The sequence below is a fragment of the Suillus plorans genome (assembly GCF_016647745.1).
Source record: "Suillus plorans strain S12 chromosome Unknown HD556scaffold_56, whole genome shotgun sequence".
Classification (NCBI taxonomy): domain Eukaryota; kingdom Fungi; phylum Basidiomycota; class Agaricomycetes; order Boletales; family Suillaceae; genus Suillus; species Suillus plorans.
The window spans coordinates 102,976-123,213 of NW_024537440.1; the positions used below are offsets into that span (position 1 = coordinate 102,976).

Here is a 20,238-nt window from a genome sequence, read left to right on the forward strand (position 1 = left end):
TCATGTGACGACTCCAAAGCGCGCACTATCCAAATTCAAACCCAGATTTACCAGTCCGTCTATCGATGGCTTGCCTCATAGACGGACTGGTCACGAGTCTAGTTCAGATTATGGAAAACATCTTCAGTGTTGAGGTACTTATACGCCGGTTGTCAGAAACTGGTAGAGAAGCTGAGCAGTGGAGGTGGTATGCCAAGAGCTTAACTCTTGATGGGCACACATTGAAATTGAAGCTGAAGCAGAGCAAAAGACGCAGTAGAACTTGGAAGCCCAAACACACATCACTGAAAATCAAGATGTGCTATAAACCATTGTATCTGCCTTATAATGGTCATGATACCCGCAATCTGGTAAAATATGGCAAGTGGTTAGATAATGTCATATATACCTTTAAACACCTAGCCTCCTTGACCAATTTAAATAATGATCATACATATTTGTTGGACTACCAAGTATGGCTTGTAAGTGAAGAGATTAACATCCTTGTTGCCCAATACACTACCTTATAAATGCACAACAGGGAGTCAGACGTTAAGCAACAGCAACTGAAATATGCAGAAGGTGATTAGCTACTAGCCAATGCTAGCTAATATTGGTAATATATATAACAGAATCTTTGATTCTGCGGAACAAATTTGTGTCTACCCCACATGCATGCTCATCATATAGCTTTAAATACATAGCATTTGTGGCTGATCTACATAATGATTATATGTATATACCAGGACTCTGAGTATGGTACTCTACACATGTATCCCATAGCTCAATGGTATATTGGCACTAGCCTCTATCCTGGTAGCTCATTTGCAATACGACAGTAACAAATGGTTGGCCATGACATCAGGCAAATGACCTGAAAATGATAATTCTTTAGAAAGCTTTATCTGATCTAAAATATCCACAATATGTATCAAAATTGTACCCAAAATGAGAAAGCTTTGAATACCCAGACTTAGTTCGATGGATCGGCCAAATGCAAAGTTGTGACATCTAACTGCAACTGCCTGCCAGTTATCACCGAGATGGTATATATTACAACATCTACCTACCATTGCAAAGGAAGGTTAGGTTGTTGAGAGCGACCATTGCTGCATAGTTGAGGACCAGTGGCAAATTGGCAATGCACTATCATCCCTGGTTGTGATATATAACCTTTGATTGTTTTTGCAATATCTGAATAAATGCTGGTGTCACATAAAAATTTATATGGCCGGACTGCATTGGACCAAAACCACCTAGAGCTCAAGGTTGTCACATCAGGCATTTGACCCAAGTATGACAAAGATTTAGCTAGCTTTATTTTATGTACAATGTTGAAAATATATATCACAATTGCAGATCACATGATAAAGCCATAGATAGGTAGACTACACAGGTGAGATCTCCCAATGCTACAATGTTGACAGTTCTGTGGTGGTACATTGTGATCTACTAGCATACTGGTATACTGTTGTCAAATGTATCTACTCTTACATAGCCAGCTTCCAATGGCAGAATTCATAATCACTAACTTCATGCCAAGATATGATATCACCACAGCAACAACTAGCAAGTTGCTTATTTTCTGGAAAATATATCCAACCTTAGATAGGTAGCTTTTGATGATGGAATCTGGAAACCACTAACAGTATGTCAGGGTTTGATATTGCCACAGCAACTATAACAAGATGCTCATTTTCTACAAAACATGTTGGGTTTTAGATAAACAGTTTTCAATGATGAGATATATAATCACCAGCAGTATGTTGAAGGTATGATCATGCCCCAACAAAATGCTGATGTTCAACTGAATATATCTGACTTTATATACCTAGCTTCTGATGGCAGAACATATAATAGTTGACATGATTGTAGGGTACACTATTGAATTGTTGAGCATTGTCAAGATGATGAACTTTGACCAAACATATCTGTGCAGCTTTCAGTAGTAATCACCAGCAGTAAGACAAGGTGTGATCATGCCCCAACAAAATGCTGATGTTCAACTGAATGTATCTGACTTTATATACCTAGCTTCCGATGGCAGAACATATAATAGCTGACATGATTGTAGGGTACACTATTGAATTGTCAGGCATTGTGAAGATGATGAACTTTGGCCAAACACATCTATGCAGCTTCCAATGGTAGGTTCTATAATCACTGACAGTGTGGCAGGGTATGGTATTGAATCATCACGCTCCATCAAGATGGCAATTTTGTGACTGATCACGTCCAAGCAGTTGATAATGGCAGGACTTATCACGGATACCAAAGCAAGTAACATTTCATAGCATAGATGGAGCATTCATCAACTACATTAGGTTTCTATCATCAACAATAAATGGTTATGAAACACGATCAATGGTTAAGGAAAAATGAATATTATGGAGTGCCAGCGCTGGCTCATGCTCACAAGGCAGCACATTTCGCACGAATTTTCGACAGTGCACTGTTTGCACTGATATCTCGTTGCAAAGAACATGAATTGGGAAAAATTCAACTTTGTAAAGTGTCAACTTAAAGAGCTTCTTGAGTTTGAAGAGATGCATTATGCACTGTGTCCACCATGTCATCAGATCAGCTACTTCTTGACTTTCATCAGGATCCTCCAGCAGGTCAAGAATACTAATATAGAAATTTTTGGAGTCTGTGACCATGTCGGTCCATGAAAATACGGATGACGAACACAATGAAAACTGAACCTGAAGGATCAATCAGGTGGAGGCATACACGGAAAGGAAATTTCTGCATGCCTGTGTGACAATATAGGCTACAGATCCTTTTGTTACCGACTTCATGCCATGAAGGTAAGCATTGCCGGAGCGCGTAGCCTTCGGCTCCTTATCTACTGAACTTGGAGAAGTAAACACATGTTTAACACCCTACCAAGGGATATTGTATTGAGTGAGAACTTGATCGCCGACAAGTGAGCTTACATAGATGAGTATTTCACTCTTCAGCAAACCCTTCCATGGATCTTCGGGGTCGTAATGATACCCAGCATATAAGAACATGGGCCATTGATCCCCATGAACTGCGGTCTCACCGCTCTTGAGACTCTGCTTGGTTCTGGGTAATGTTATGAAAACTAGTTGATTGGATGATAGAATGACTTACTCTGCATTTGACCAGTCAAGGCCTGCGGGACAGAGCAAAGCACCAGTGACTTCATGATTGAACCCATGATCAGACTTGATATTCTGGAAGAGGGGCGGTATGACTGCCTGTCCTCTGGGCACAAGCCATTCAAGGATGGCAGATTTGAGGGTCTTGGTATCGTCACCTCGTGCACCAGAGGCTTCTTTACCAAGCTGCAAACATTGAGTATGATGGTATTTAGATTTTTGGAAAGCGTACTAATTCTCCCACATGAATAACGTCTTCCTCTTCGCCATTTGTCAGACGATCTAAAAGACTAGAATAGGAGTCTATTAGCTCGATGAACACCCTGTGTTCCCGTCGAATGCTGCCATTGAATCTAGTCGTAAGTCATGGCAGCATGTAATCATCACAATTGAACTCACTCAGCTGGAAAGTCCTCTATGGGAGAATCTTGCAATTCTTCAAGTCACAGTATACCCGCAGTCAGAAGAGGAGGATAGTTACAAAAGGCAAAAACAGTGCAACCAAAATGCTGACCATGAAGTACCAGAGGATTTGAGGAAGACCTGATGATGGGGACAATAAGGATGACAGCAGTTCACCATACAAAGAACACCCGCACTTTTTTGCGTGGGGCCAGACAAAGCGCTGAACCACCGCGCTTGCGTGAAGAACCAGGATTATTTTTGTCGCCATCCATAATAATAAGTAGGATGAGGCGGCTCTGATAGAACCAGTGATAAAAGAGACACTTTATATACCCAATGGCATGCAAAGAAAACCTTGCTATTCTGTACCATAGCTGTTGTAAAGGGAAATGAGCCCCACCATCTGAGTGGCACAGATATTGTAACCGAAAAAAAAATCGCCATCTTAGAGTCATTAATATTGGATGGCATATTACCTCACCTCACGGTATAGTCACATGGCATGCAAATACAGCACTGTCTCAGCAACTATTGCACCATTTGTACCTCAGATGGCAGACTCACCCTCTCGAAAGTGCTTGCGACAATGTGTCCACATTGGAAGCAGTGTTACACTAAAGTAAGCTCTTGAGCAATGCTGGCATGCAATATCAAATTCATGAGTTACCTTGAGCTTCCAACTTTCCTCGGTGCACAGAAGCTCTGATGTAGATGAACTACGCGGTAGTGATTGCAAGTGAGTAATCAAGTGTTACAAAGAACGACCCAGAATGAGATTTCCCTTGCAGACAATTCCTTCAAATAAATCAATTGGTCCATTCAGAAACTCAAACGATAGGTGAGATTTGATGATCCAGAGAAGACTGGAAACCGTACAATCTAAAAAAAACCACCTAGGCCCCCACAAGGAGTCCGAAAGTGGGCTAAAATATGAGCTGTATCATGTCAAGGAACAGCTAAAGAGCGTGGGAAATACTATTGCATACCTTTTGGAACGGATGATGACATATAGGTGGAGGTGGCTAGAAGATTACTACCATGCTGACAACCTCGAGCATCATATGCTGCATGGTGTCTATGTGCCCAACCTTGGTCAGATCCCAGAGGATGCTGCTTCTCCCAAACTCTTTCTAGAATGCTTGGCCTGTGACACTGAAGGTTCAGAACGGGGACTACATAAGATAGACCGCAGCCATACCTCGCTTGATCACGTGGGGTGACTCTAGCAGTGACCGACTGTGACATATGTTACATTTGACTATTGACAATAACACTATACATGAGCTTCGTTGAGATCGTGCAAAATGCTATCTGGTAGCATTCGGTGGCCTCTATACTTCTTCGAGGCCCATGCAGCCTGCTTCCCATTTAATCCTCTATGGTATGCATCCATAAATCGGCAGGCTCGTGTTGAAAACCTGATTGGTGTGAAAATTTGAATGTAAGATTTGAATGTTTTAACAATTAACACACCAGCACATACTATCAAGCGGCACTGATTCAAGAGCAGAGAGAACATTTCATTCAAGGTCTGCTTCTTTTGATGATGTAGGATATTGACGATACACTCGTTTTGCATATCCCCAGCATTGTTCAATGAAGTTCAGCTCGCAGTGAAACTTTGGAAGGAATAACACTGAAAATCCTCTTGCTTTGCAGGTCCTCTCTAGATTTGACTCGATGGCAATGAAGTCTGGCTGATTGTACAGCACCCGACAACAACAGCAATTTGTTGCTCCCTTCACGCACTTGAAGTCCTTGCACTGTGCTCGCAGCTTTGATTCTTGGATAAGTCCTCACTCATACAAGATTACAGCCATCCCTTTGAAGAGGCCTGCTTTGGGTCCAGCATCTTCACCAAAATAGAGTGACTGTTTCGATCCATCTGCAAAAGTTGCATTGTCCATTCGAATTTTTTCTTTCAATGGTTTGCCATCTCTGCTGTAAACTTGTTTGCCAGCCGTGTCTCGAACATTAACCTCCACACCCCAATTGGTTTGTGCTTTCAAGGTTCCCTTTGGCATATTTCTTGCAGAGAGAGCTCTGTCTGCACTTTTAAGTGAGTTGTTGCATTATCAAAGACGAGGATGTGGTTTTTATTGGTGTAGTACTTCTCTAGAATATACATCGACCTTTCAGCTTGCTCGAGGATGTCCTGATTCGTGAAGTACCCTTCACCATTTTTTCCTGCTTTGAAGAAAATGCAAGCCTCCTCTTTTCCATCAGGTGAGCGCAACCACCCATAATCAGCAGAAACGAGATCTGCAATCATCTGTGATGGTCCCTCCCCCTTCGCATAGGGCACAGCTGTTTCACTTTCATGGACCCATCGTGTTTTGCGACGATCATTGGCATAGAATGTGGACTCGTCATGCCACCACACAACAGTCTTCTTTTCCTGTAGCGATGGTCAAGGGTAATCTCTGTCAGTCTCAATGTTGTGACAAGACCAATCTCGAGTCTTCTCCTTGATTGCTGCCTATGCAGGCAAGAAAACCTCCTGCCAGTAAGCCACAACATCATCTTGGAGGAGCACTAACACCTACTGTACAGGTGGAAGTATCAAAATATTACTTAGATTGGTGTCCATTGAGTCACACACTCAATTCAAACCTACCAATGCAACAACATTTTGTGCTTCCCCTGGACTCTGACTCAATTGAAATTGGAGACTTCCTTCATTCAAGTCCTGAATGGGGAGCACACCAGGAAATGCAGCATTGTTGACTGGTTGTCTAAGGGAGATAGCAAATTGTGGTTCAGGGATCTCCTCACACCAGTTGATACAGAGTCTGGACTGTCGAGTGTCTTAGTTTCCATAGCAATGGTTCAGTGGACCTACCTCACCCAGACAATCCAGTACATGAAGGAAAGAGGCTACAATGTTAAACCTGGAGATGTGGTGAGTGTTGCCCGTGGGCCGGAGTATGGGGCAAAAGGGGTTGTGCAAAGCGTGGACTTTCCAAATGCTCGCTTGACCCTAATTTGTGATGGTGACCATTCACTTGTAAGTATCTCACCTTATGACTCAAACATCTCTGACTTGTAGTAGATCAACATTTAAATCAGATTTGTCATCAAACTACACAATGTTGACTTGGATTATTTCAAGAAGGATATTGGCCAGGAAGTTTTTGTAAGTGGGGGTGACAGGGGGGCTACTGGGCTATGCTCTACAGTCTTTCCTCCAAAGTTTGCACCATTGCTGTCCATGGGCAGCAGCACACTACCCTCAAACGCCACAATGTCGTCACCAGGTGAGCAGCATGCACATTTTATAGTGATTTCAATATTGACGACTGCTAAGGTATGGAATGAGGTTAAGTGGTGTGATGCTTGAAAGCCCAGAATTAATTTCATTTTGCGACATGCAGAAAAGATCTTACCTGGCACCACCAACCTGAAGCATTACACCACCTATCGAAATAATACCCTCTGGCTCATCCACATCCATCACCGATCCCAGTCCCTTGTCGTCCAGCGGATGGACCACATGGTCCACAATCCCCAGTGATGTTGATGTTGTGCATGATCCTGCATCCAGCATCAATCCCAGTTCATCCACATCCGACCCCTGGGCTATTGACAGCCAGGACAGCATTGACACTGGAGTGAAGGAATTGCCAGGCAGCGGTAAGACCCTCATTGTGGCATTATAAAGTAGACTCATTTTAATTTTATGACAGGCCCGCTACCTTGGTTGATGACCAAGGAGTTTTCATCAAATTTTCTTAATGTTCATATAGTGTTGAAAGTGTTACCAAACTTTATGGGGGGGAGGCTGAGCAAGCGATTTGTATCAACGGCTTGTCCCGACCCTTTCTGCGGTGAAAATGGACCCTCACCTGAAGGTTGTGTCAAAGCATTTTGCACATCCAACAGTGCAGGCGCTGCAATCAAACACTATCATATCCCTGCTAGAGACCTGAGCCCAGCTCCTCCACACAAGAAGAACCAGCATGTCCTTATTTTGGACGGGAATTATTGTGGGCTTATCCAAACTGTAGCATCTTGTTACACTAAGGACAGCACAGTCAAGATTGCAATTGAGCCTACGGTTACCATAAAACTCTGTTTCAATCAGGTATGTCTAGTGGAACCTTTTTGATATGTGTCACAGTAGATTAGCATGAATGTCATCTGTAGGACAGCTCTTACAATACATAGATTGTATCGGCACAAAATTAAGAAGATGTAAATTTGTATAATGTGACGTATACTGACAGCAATACAGTATTGAACCTGCAGAATGGCCTTCGAGTTCCATTGACATTTACCATGCCATCAAATCATTTAGTGATGTATGTGCTCTTATCTAATCAATTCACTTAGGGATGCCAACTAAGCTATCCAGACATTATCAGTACTGAAGTTGGATCAGATCATGATGATCCCAGCAGAGATGTGTATCATCGCCCCCGACCAATGTTATATGCACAAACTTCCTCTCAATGGTCAAATTCTCATCCAAGAACCCACAGGATCACTTGGCACTTATTAGCACTGGCATCATCGACTCGACCATAGCTGGCCAGTGCTTGGTAAGTGACACATCATGTGTTCAATTGACTATTTGTACAGGCTCTAGTTTATTCACCATTCTTGCATGATGTTGGGATTACTATATCTCCTGATATTTTAGTCACAGGGTGTGTCTTGCTGACACCAAGAATCTGCTACAGTAATCCATTTAGTAGACCTGTGGTAAGTTCAGGACACCAGAAAGGATCAGATTCTCAACCTACAGCAACTGCGAAATGCTTCATGGAATACCATTTCCATGAGCCGAACAGCTTATCTTCCTGGTGGATTCTTGATCACGCAAGTGTTAGTGATCAGACAATCAACTGGTTCATCAACACTTTGCTCAACATGTGCAAAATTCTTAATACCATAGGCTTCTTATCTCCTGGGTATTTTAATCTGTCTTAGAGATGAGTAAATGGGACATCGAATTTCGTTTCTAGTTGCTGATCATTGTTTGACAGATGTATCCCCACCTGCTGCAAGTCAATCATGTCTGGTGCATCGTCTCTGATTCAACCACTGAAATGAACTCATTTTAAGTAGGACATGAGGTTGCTTCAACATTCCATCAGCAATAAAGGATAGGCAGAGATCTGGGGATGATACCAGATATCTATCATGCCATCAAATCATTTGGTGACATTATCGCTGGTGTATGTACTCTTGCCTGATCGGTTTGAATGATGCTTACATCTTGTCTACTTCCCAATACACTGTCAGGAATTATATTGCGATGTCTGTGACCTCCATTGTAATCTTCCTGTTCTAGCGAGAGAACGATTGAAGAACGACCAATATTGTGCGAATCCAGGCATGAAGTGTGTCAAATTTTGATCTCTGTCTTGATGTACACCCCAGACTTGTTTAGTGGAATCAACTCCAAACTTGGAGGTGTCAATTCGCTGCCAAGGCCATATGCATCGGAGAAGTTCATGAGCACTCCGTTCATGATCATGGGTATGTACCACCTGTGTTTGGCTCTGGAGACTCATCAAAGGCTGGTTCATCATGCACTAGGTTCTGATGTGAGGCATCCTTCATCTGGCGCTGGTTCATCAGCCTTCTGGTATCTCTTGCCTACTCATTTGATCAGTACGCTGCATGGTACGAAGGTATAATGTTGGTTCAACATCCCTGTCAAGAAAAGATTGAAGCAAATCAATATATGTGAATTTGTTCTATCTGCGATCTATTCTATATCCTTGCTTTGTCGCTCATTCATTATGTTTGATCAAGGCACCACGTCTTATCCTTCCTGAAGAATAGGTACTATGTCACTGGCTACTAGTACCTCTGTTTCCACTTGATTATTGAATGTACGTCTAGGACGATGAGGATAGATCTGGTAACTGCCCCACAATATTCATCATTGATCAAGAAATGGGTAGTCTTACTATGATACACCTTGCATAGTACTAGTACTAGTAGTAAAGCATTGTTGCCTACTAACGGCTATTGTGTCATGTTTTGGTGAATTTGGTATTCTACTTCCGGCCCAGGTTAGGCTGATTTTTTGTTCTCAATTATTTCTTACCAACTAATTTCTTGTGTATTAACAAGCCCTAAGCCTCATATAGGTTGCACAAACTCTTTACACATCAGTCTATGTAAAACTCACTGCCTAGTAGTACATTTGTGATTGTGTTGTGATGTGTGACACCATGACGTTGCTCTTAAGTCTATTTCATGTGTTGCAGGCTGAGTTTTAATTCTACAGCCAATCACTATATAAGCCCCATGGCTTGGACTCGCATCTCTTTCCATCTTTCTCTCAAGTAATGGATGTTTTAAGTAGGCACTTAGAAAAGAAAAGTCACCATCATGATTTCGGAAAATCAAATGTAGTTTGCAAGTGTCTCTATAGCTTTAGACCATAGAAATTCAATTCAAACTACAAGGTTAAATGCATGCCTGTCATGTACTTAGTGCTCAATTGATCAAAGCATGCGAAGAGTGCCAGACTCGGTGAGATTATTTACGTCCCACCAGCATATGGTAAATTTATTTGACTTAATATGAATAGGCTTAGCAGCTCCCCTGCCTATTGTGTGAATACATAATATATACCTGTTACACTAAGGAACAGGTGTCAGTCACTAACTGGCTATACTGTCTACACAACTATTTTGCTTTTTAAGCATATGGCAGAAGTGTACGGGGCGGTTGGTGATCTCTAACAGTCATGAGCATATGATGACAGCATAAGTCATCAAACATACCTCTGATTCAATAATATACTGAAGGTACATAAGTTCCCCTGAAGAATTTCTCAACATTCACTGATCAGAAGTAAGTATATCTCCACCGTCCTTGATGTTCAAACAAACCCACTTACACATGTATCTGCAGGTGCTAGTCGCACATTCAGCAACATATTCCCCTCAGCAGATTCCTGCAGGGCACAGAAATATAGATACCTCGACATATCGGCCACCTGTTGCACAGAGGCAACACAGGTAGTGAAATTCATGTGCATTTCGATAAGCCTGAAATCGTGAAGGGTGTATTTTATCCCTGTATTCATTGGTGGGCCTGTGACAGATGTGAGTGGCGAACTTATTATGAAAACAAGTGATTTACCATTGGAACGTTGCTAGTTCCCCCGTTTGGCCGTGTTAGTGAAGTATACCATGGCGGGCAATAAGGATCATCACTAGCATCTTTAAGACCTTGGGGTTGGCCACGAATTTGAATTCCATGGATAGTACTGAGGATTCAGAATATGGAGAAGATGGTGTGGACATTGCAGAATCTAATAGAATATGACTTATCTGTATCTCTTGCGTTTATATAGATAAGATTATCATTTAGCATCGCCGCCATCTCAAAATCCTGCCATTCTCACCACCTGCAATCACACTATTGGGCTATTATTCTTGCCACCCAAATCACACTATTGGGCTGCCATTCTTGCCACCCACCATCACATTATTCAGCTGCCATTTCGCCATCGCATAAAACCTCCATTAACGGACTCGCTTCTGGTATGACTCAATGTCAGTACCTGCTTACACCTGCATGTGCAAATGCACCTTCATCACCCAAAACCACTTCAGCCAGCATCAGCACTCTTCTTCTTATACCAAGAAGTGCCTGTCATTGGCTATACTTTCCTTGAAAGAATGTGTCAGCCACAGGAAAGGCTGCGAACATTCTTCAATACTGCGGAAGTAATTAATTTGCCTATTCAGTCATCAAATTTGTCCACAAATCACCTGCCCTTAGGGGTCACCAGTGGTTCAACAGTGTCTGAACAGTCCAAAGCTGCTGACACGCCTCCAATAAACCCCCTATTAGCTTCTGTAGGAGAGACCTCCGCCCTTGAGGATGAAGTAGGGGAAATTGACGGACAGGATGTGAGCTTGGCTTAGCGTCAGTCGAGGTGACAGAATCGCCAGCTGCCCAAGCGATTCAGGGACATACTTCTTCAGCCTCCACCCACCATGCCCTCGGAAGTCCACAACCGACCTCCTGCATCTGTTGGTCAAGTCGTGACTTTGAATAAAAGACCAGTGTTGCCAATATTTTGCACACACCCAAACATATTTGGGCTAGTGCACCAATATTTCTCCTCCACACCTCCATCCCACGACCCGGAAGAATATGTCACACTGGCGGATCTCTCCTTTATTCCTAATAGCACTTTTGTTACCAAAGAACAACCCCATTCTCCTGTTGCTTCGGGCAGCGAATCTCAGTACCACCCCTATCCCAACCATTTCTCCTTTCAACTTGGTAATTGGTATTGGAATCAAGGTGTACAGAAATTGCAAGGGGATTACATGAAGCTGGTTGGGATCTTGGGCGGTGGAACCTATGATAAAGCTCCAGATGTAAGCTCCACCCGCTGGAAGCAAATTAACTCGCAGTTGGGTGCAAATGAGTATGATGAGGGAGATGGAGAAGAGTGGCAAGATGAAGATGCTGGTTGGAAAGGAACACCAGTGTCCATCAAGGTGCCCTTTTCCCATACAACTAAGACACCAGGGCCTCATGTCTATCCAGCAGCTGATCTGTACCATCGCTCTCTTGTTGCTGTCGTGCAGGAAAAGTTAGCCAACACCCACAATAATAAACTGTTTCATTACGAACCATACCAGCTGCACTGGAATCCCTCCCACCTCGATCCTGAAGTCTCTATATATGGAGACTTATACACGTCCCCAGCTTTTCTTGATGCCCACCGCACATTGCAAGACATGCCCAGGGAACCTGGCTGCAATCTCCCCCAAGTCATAGCTGGTCTAATGTTCTGGTCTGATGCTACACAATTGACTTCATTTGGCAATGCCAAGCTGTGGCCCACCTATATGTATTTTGGCAACAAGTCCAAATACTGCCACTGTAAGCTGTCATGCAACTTGAGTAATCATGTTGCGTACTTTGAGATGGTATGCCTTCCCATAGTATGTATCTTGCATAACTAACCTTGCTTCGCTAGCTCCCAGATTCTTTCAAAGATTTTACAGGCTCCAACAGCAACTGTGCAACCCACTGCTGCAGGGGACTTTTTCATGAGCAATGGAGGATCTTGCTTGATGATGAGTTCCTAGAGGCATATGAGCACGGAATCATGATTCATTGCTGCGACAGCATCACACGCAGATTCTACCCTAGGATCTTTACCTATTCAGCAGATTATCCTGAGAAGTATGTGAACTTGTAGTGCGTGGGTCTTGCATTAGTTCTGACTTCATCAGAGTGCTTATAGCCATGGTTCGAAACCTTGGAGGTTGTCCATGTCCGCATTGTCTTATCCCAAAGGTTCACATACAGAATATGGGATGCCTCAGGATAGGCAACAGCGCGAGACTCTAGAACACAATGATGATAGACGAAGAGTTATGGTAAGTACTGCACGTTCATTGATTTATGAACAGGACTATGGAGTGGGGAGCACAGCGGTAGAAGGTTTTCTGAAGTCACAGTCCTGGGTTCCCACCTTGGTGAGGTTTGAACTTCTATCACTGACAATGACTACCAACCTATAGAATGCATTTTCTGATCGCCTTGCTGCTTTGGGTTTTAGTATCTTCCATGCCCTTGTCATAGATCTCTTGCATGAGTTTGAAATCAGTGTTTGGAAGATGCTGTTTATTCATTTATTACAAATTCTTACAGCAGAGGACAAGAATCTTGTTCACAAATTGGACGAAAGGTATGTTGCATGATCATTCATCACCAATTCAACTAATATCTCCACCACAAGATACAGGCAAACACTTTGGACATGAATCATATGGCAGCCCAAAACTTCGAAGACCTCCTCCAGGTATGTATCATCTCACATTGAAGCTGGATGGGCCTTGACTCGATCTGAAGTGCTCTATACCTGTCTTTGACTGTCTTCTCCCCGAACTACACAATCAGACCATCATGTAATTGCTATTCACTATGGCGCATTGGCACGGACTGGCCAAGTTTTGAATGCACTCTGATTTGACACTAAATATCATGGACCAAGTTACTTCTGCAGTCGGCCAACAGTTTCGGAATTTCAAAGCCACTGTTTGCTCAGCTTACGATACACAAGAACTTCGTCAGGAGGTTGAGGCTTGCGCCCAACGCAATGCAAAGCGAGCGTCGAAGCAGATGACAGGGCAGGAGGGCAAGCAAAGGGAGCCAGTGATATATCCAAAGAATACACAGTGCAATAAGGTGTTTAACTTCTAGACCTATAAGTTCCATGCTTTGGGTGACTATGTTTCTACAATTCATCAGTATGGCACGTCCAATTTGTACAGCTCCGAACCTGTCAGTCCTACTATGTTCAGTCCCAGAATTCACTTACCAGCTTTTTATCCAGGGTGAGCTTGAACACTGCTCTCCCAAGGCCAGATATAGTCGCACCGATCATGAATCATTTGTGAAACAGCTGACCTGCATTGAACACTGTCAGGCTCGCATCCATCGCATTGGTGACAAGATAGTTCATCATCCCCACCCAGAAATCGCTGAAATAGCAAGAAACCTGCATCTTCACCATCACATTGGTATGATGCAAAAGTTCCCAATACACATAGGAACCTTCTTGTGCAGCCATGAAGGCAATCCGGCGATCAAGGTTAGTCTAATCATACTTACCCCAAGAACACCTTCAAACACGTCCCTACAGAATTTCCTTCCGAAGCTCAAGCATCATCTATTACAGGATCTTCACAAACTCCCTGATGCCTCATCTGCGAAAGAAGAGCACAACACCAACACCATTATCGTCAAGGATGATTGTTTGTATCACCACAACATTGCCCGGTTCAATTATACTATGTACGATGTTCGTAGAGCTCAAGACGTCGTCAACCCCTGCACTTCTCACTGCAATGTGATGGTTCTCTGCTCTGACAATGATATGGGACATGAGGGCCATAGATTTATCTATGCTAAGGTTTTGGGTGTTTATCATGTTAATGTAATCTACATTGGAGTCGGTATGATCGACTTCACTCCTCTCCGAGTGGAGTTCCTATGGGTTTGCTGGTACCAGCCCATAGAACAGGTCTCCACTTGGGACACTTCTACTCTTGATCAACTTAGGTTTCCACCCATGGACGATGAATCCTCATTTGACTTCATCGATCCCCAAGATATCCTCAGGGGTTGCCATATCATACCTGCATTCACCAGGGGCAAGAGACATGATGATAAATTGGGGGTGTCTGCATGTGTGGGGGATAAGGAAGATTGGCGCAAATACTATGTTAATTGGTGAGTTGGGCATGATTCATAAATGATTAATGCCGAGCTCACAATTTTAGGTTTGTTGATCGTGACATGTTGATGCACTTTCACTTCAGTCTTGGAGTGGGTCATGTTTACTCTCATGATTGCTCCACACAGGTTGATTCATGAGAACTCATCGCAGACGACAAATCCAAAGATACAGATGAAAACAAAGATACAGATGAAGCGGAAGAACAAGATGATGATGATGGTATCAGGGGTGAACTAAGCCTCAAGGAGTGTTTCAATGCTAGCAATGAGTCGTTATTGTCTCAATTTGGTCAAATGTATGATACCGAACTAGAAGTAGATTATGAGAACTGAATGTTGCCCATGACCTTGCAGTAGAAATATGCTTGATCGCTGTGTTCATGGATGTAATAACTTCAAAGCACCTGATACTGCTAAATGGCACTCAAGTGGCACTCGAGGCCCTCTGAGTGCCAGCCGAGGCCCTGGAATGGCAGGAAGTGGCACTCATTTAAGGTATATTGTTGCACGATGCACATAATAACATTGGGATAGATTGGTAGGTCCACACTGAAGTAAAGGCTTTTATAAAGTTTGTCTTCAATCTATAATATTAATCAACAATGTCTTTCTCACCAGAACACCAAGTCCTTTACAATGTCAAATTCTACATGTACAAAGAAACCTTCCCCTTCATGATGCCATTACTTGTAAAAATTTCCACCTTGCTGATTGCTCACACCTAACTCAGTTTTTCAGGGAAAGCTTGTAGGCGTAATCGACACCTTGCCCTTCATCAGGTATACTGTAGTTGGCCAGGGACCAGTTCTGTGTCCATTGTATGTGAGTATGTCTTTCTGGAATATTTCTTGTGGTCTCACTATGGCCTGCAGTGTTCTACACAGGGTCTTGAGGCTGTAGGTGGATTTATTTTTGTTTTGCATTGTATTTTGATTAGCTCTATAGGTACAACAACACATCAAACTTACTGCATATTTAGAGACCAGACACGTCCATGCTCCTGCACTCAATGCAGAAAGTATAAGTTGAATATGAACTTTGCCCTGCATCCTGCTGATTAGTTTTGTAGAGGTACATCTCCCCCGCAGTCATGGATCTGCCTGCCAAGTGGACCAGGCAGGGCCAAGACAAAAGATTCACATTGTTTACGATGACATTGTAAGCCTACCTTGCAACTCTGGTGCTATATCTAGTGACGGTTGTGCAGGTTGATTTCATGAACTTCCAGACCATGGTCCACTGGGCTGATTATCCATCAGGGTACAACATGCCCGTCTTCAATTTTGGTAGTATTCTCGATATGTCAGACATTATTCAACCAGATCAGCAAATGACCACTCACTCTTTAACAATTGGACTTCATTGGATGTCAATATGGCGTTGGAAGGTGATGGCGCCTATTCACATCATGGAGCACCTTCAATTTATCACACCCACTCTTCACCATATATTGCCGATTCTGCACCTCATCCCATCCCAGCTGCATCTCATGCACTTATCATCAAAGCGCAGGACACCAATAATGATGATGACAATGATGATGATGATGATGCTGGCCTACCTACAACTTCTTTTCAGAGTGGCAATATGCACTGGAAACTCTGTGAACCCTCATGAGATCACCACAAGCAAACCTCAGTTTATCTATGATACAGCTCAGGTAGCCAATTGGGCAATCGATCACCATGAAGCAGGATTTGGACTGCATGATATCTTTGATCCAGTTATCCAAGCTAAGCTTGAGATGTTGCTAGAAAACTTCTTGCATTCAAAATCTGACCTTCTTCCTATCAACGTGGGTGTTCTGATTTAGATCATGTTATCCAACTCTTACTCAGTCCCATAGCAAAATGGTTTGGTTTGGTTCTTCCATTCGAAGTTTTCCAAGATGCTTGCCTGGCACATTGTATTTAGAATGACCAGGTCGAAAGGCATTCTAATCCACTCAACCCTTAATGTGCCACACCTGGGTAGCACCATTAATCTTACTAATTAGTAAATACATCACATACCCCATCTTGTTACTAATTAGTAATGCATATCACTGTTCCCTCATACCAGCAATAATATCAGCAAATCAGCGGTCCCTTGGGGAAAATCGGAGCTCCCCTAGCTTACTTAACAGGGATAAGGCGCTCACTTTGTAGAATGTAGATGACATACACCGAAATGAACCTGCATACTTGTTCAGATGAGCAGCTCCAAAGGCTGGAGTCTTGGATCAACATATCGAGAGCTAAATTATGGGGTAAATCCATCATTTTTAGTCGTTGAGCCGATCCTTGCAAGAGGCCAGGAGCTATACCCATATTATTGTGTAGTCCTGGACAAACATACTTGGTTAGAGCCTGTAGATGGTTATCTTCTTTTCCAGGAATGTATGGTGGTGTGGCATTGGAATCATAAAAGTATGTTTGTTTCCCTTCATGTTTCACTTCTTGAAAGTGATCTTGCAGGACTCGAGCTTGAGGCCCAATTCTGGTAAGCAATGTTGTGTCAAACTGATCTGAACGGCTTCCACTGTTTGTCCAGGAAACACATTGAGTATTTTCCATTCAAGATCAAAATAGATCACATGAAAATAAGAGCTTTACAGATTCAGTTAAGCTGGTACCATGTAGGCAAGTTTTTTTGGCATTGTGGTACTCAATCAGATTAACTGACCAAAAAATAGAAGCTTTGATGTTGGAAAATTCTACAGCAGCTTCATTATTCTGGAATCTGGATTAAATGAAGGAGATGGCCTCTGAGCTGGCCAATGTTGGTATGCACCTTCTTCTTCAATCTGCATCAGCAAGTTGATGCCTGAAGGACAGTGGCACTTGCAGGCCCTAATAGGATGATGGATGCACCCGGTGTCACAATTTGTGTTGCATAAACCTTAGAATAATGGACCATTATGAGTTTACCTTATTACTTAGTAACAGGAAATTTATTGCATATAATCCATACAATGTTCTTTTTCTGTACCAGACATGAGCGAACTGAACAGTCAAGAAGGACACCACAAATACTTGAACCATTACGGTCAACCCAAGGCTCGTTTGTTGTGAATGCACTCACTAGGTGAGAAATGCAAAAATCTGGACTAAAGCTCAAGCAACTGTGGTGAGTGCTACATCCTACACCCAAATGAGAATACTCAGTCTCTGTCAGGCAAGTGTCATTATGGCAGTTAACCCCAGAATCCTGGCCATCCCAGGTCTGGGCTCTCAACTCGCTACAAAGATATTGTGTTCTGTCTCATTCATCCTCAGTGTTTACTGCATTATCGGGTGCATGATAGCACAACAGTTTAGCTCCAGAATAAGATCCCTTGATTTTGCAGTTCAATCCACTTATATTTCTGCAACCTGGATCTCATATTCTCGACTAAATAGGTGTATACCTTCAAGGGAAAATGATCAACCTTGTGATCCTTGCAAGCATACCAAGTTTTATTTATCTGGCATGGCAAGCAACCTTTAATCCCAGTGAAAACCCAACATGATGGGGTTGGGCGCCAGCGGGTCAGATCTGAAAATTCCTGCTTGAATATGAAATTTCCCAAGCTGCTCACAGAGGACTCGAGTAGATCACATATATTACATGATGAGGCAGGGTTTCCTATGATGACATCGGACTTTTGTTGTAACAGTCATATCTCACCCGATCTTAGCATATTCTCAGTTATGGTCTAGATGGATTGAATTGTGACGACAGCAGATGAGAACAGGTGACATGGGATTGTAGCATTACAAGCAGGAATTACTGCAATTTATGATGCAGCAAAACTGATATGAAATCGGGAATTGGTGGGTGGGGGGGGGACTATATGCAGGGGAAATAACAATGAAAGCAGTGAGAAATACAGAAGCAGACGACAGAGTGGAAAATACATGCAAATGAGACAGTGACAAGTGAAGAAAAGAGCCAGGAAATGCAGGAGAAAGACTAGTACATGAATACCATCACAGATGGCTTTGTCAGATCCCTTCGTCCAGTCCTGCGCTCTGCAACTGTCCCATGTCAGCCTTGTACTCGTCCTGTTGCGCAGATGTGAGTGCGGCCCAGTACAGGCAGAATTAGTCTATAGTGCTGCTCGCCGTCTTCAGCCAGCGTGAGGCGCATAAATTTCTGTGTGAAAATGGTTAGGGTGTAACATTGAATAGTTGAAATGAAAGTATTTACCAAACATTTCTTGCAGCACCCAGCGGACACATGGAATAGCTATGGCAAGCAGTCAAAAAAGCCACTCTTGGGGCATCAAACACTTGAAAGACTCACAACAGAGTCCAGAAGAAATACTGCAGTCTGCGTGTTGTTGAAGATTTGGTGAAGCTTAATGGATCGACAAAGATAGGGTAAGAGCTTTTGTGCGAGCATCTAGGAGCAGATCCACTGCTAGTAGTAGACATGGAGGTAGCAGAAAGAGACATGTTCGGATGTCTTTGGACACCCGAAAACATGCTTATATGAACTTAGTAAAAACTGTTGCGGATTTAGTATGACGTCAACACAATGCAATCAACAATGCGCAATGAGATCACAAGAGCGATGCACATGGTGCAAACAATGTGCAGCACAACATGAACGACGCGAGAATGATGCGAAATGATGTGAACGATACAAAAATGATGCGAGGACGATGCACAATACGACGAAGATGATGCGATACAACACGTCTTGGTCGAAAATCTCAGAGCTCATCATTTTTCACAATATGTAATCATAGAATTGTCATATTCCACCCAATCTCATCATGTTGGGTTTTCACTGGGCTTCAATCACAATCACTTGCCACTCATAAGACTACTCCAGTTTGTTATTTTCTATCCTTGGATTCCTTTCAGGTATATTTTACAGTCAAATTTGGGCTTGACTTATCTGCAAAGATCGGATGTGGGCTGGCCCTCATTTGTCAGGGCAAGCCTAACAATTCCATTGTTGATCGCTAGTTTCGGCCCCGCTGAACCAGACTGAACCAGACCACAGCAGCACTACTTGGACCAGTGTATCTTCATTTTGTCTGTTCGAAACATCGAAAAAAAAGCAAGTCATGTTTTCAATGATTTTCTGTGTGTGGGACATGATGCAAAAATTGATCATGTTCCTTCAAGGACAATGCTGTATTTTCCATCTATTGTGCGCAGAAAAATGTATGATTTGTGCATGTTCTGAGGCAGAGTATCCTGCAATCATGTTTCATTTTTTTTCTCTGAACATAATAAATGTTTTTCAAGTGTTGTGCAGGAGGAATATACTGCAAGCATGGCGCATGTTTCATAAATTTCCTCTTGCTGAATATACAAACGAATGTTTGAAAGTTTCTTTGCTTTTCAGTAACAAAAACATTGTCAAAATATATTTTATTATTTGTTATATGATTTTCAATGTTCTTGGATCAAACATATGGTGAACAGGATGAAGCAATTGAGATTTTTGATACACAGAACGTTGGAAAAACACAGGCAAAAATTTAACACGATTATAAATCGTTATGCGAGGA

The 20,238-nt window shown here is 42.7% G+C and overlaps 4 protein-coding genes across 4 annotated transcripts; 2 read left to right on the forward strand and 2 right to left on the reverse strand.

The window, feature by feature from the left end:
* Window positions 1-2,391: 2,391 nt before the first annotated feature.
* Window positions 2,392-3,784, reverse strand: HD556DRAFT_1433604 (uncharacterized protein; the record flags this gene model as incomplete). The annotated part of the gene is made up of 8 exons (XM_041305240.1): window positions 2,392-2,440; window positions 2,500-2,684; window positions 2,736-2,864; window positions 2,919-3,051; window positions 3,100-3,293; window positions 3,340-3,460; window positions 3,555-3,650; window positions 3,687-3,784. The coding sequence occupies 8 exons, from the start codon at window positions 3,782-3,784 to the stop codon at window positions 2,392-2,394; spliced, it is 1,005 nt and encodes a 334-aa protein (XP_041156746.1).
* Window positions 3,785-6,680: 2,896 nt separating this feature from the next.
* HD556DRAFT_1446733 (uncharacterized protein) lies at window positions 6,681-7,679 on the forward strand (the record flags this gene model as incomplete). Its single annotated transcript, XM_041307146.1, has 4 exons — window positions 6,681-6,769; window positions 6,919-7,145; window positions 7,199-7,596; window positions 7,659-7,679. 4 exons carry the CDS (start codon window positions 6,681-6,683, stop codon window positions 7,677-7,679), a joined length of 735 nt encoding a protein of 244 aa, XP_041156747.1.
* Window positions 7,680-10,152: 2,473 nt separating this feature from the next.
* Window positions 10,153-10,783, reverse strand: HD556DRAFT_1311118 (uncharacterized protein; the record flags this gene model as incomplete). The annotated part of the gene is made up of 4 exons (XM_041300501.1): window positions 10,153-10,212; window positions 10,259-10,276; window positions 10,375-10,571; window positions 10,669-10,783. 4 exons carry the CDS (start codon window positions 10,781-10,783, stop codon window positions 10,153-10,155), a joined length of 390 nt encoding a protein of 129 aa, XP_041156748.1.
* Window positions 10,784-15,352: 4,569 nt separating this feature from the next.
* On the forward strand, window positions 15,353-17,409 carry HD556DRAFT_1311119 (uncharacterized protein; the record flags this gene model as incomplete). Its single annotated transcript, XM_041300502.1, has 9 exons — window positions 15,353-15,439; window positions 15,489-15,572; window positions 15,623-15,646; window positions 15,696-15,768; window positions 15,820-15,908; window positions 15,958-16,545; window positions 16,942-17,158; window positions 17,207-17,231; window positions 17,283-17,409. 9 exons carry the CDS (start codon window positions 15,353-15,355, stop codon window positions 17,407-17,409), a joined length of 1,314 nt encoding a protein of 437 aa, XP_041156749.1.
* Between the last annotated feature and the right edge of the window lie 2,829 nt (window positions 17,410-20,238).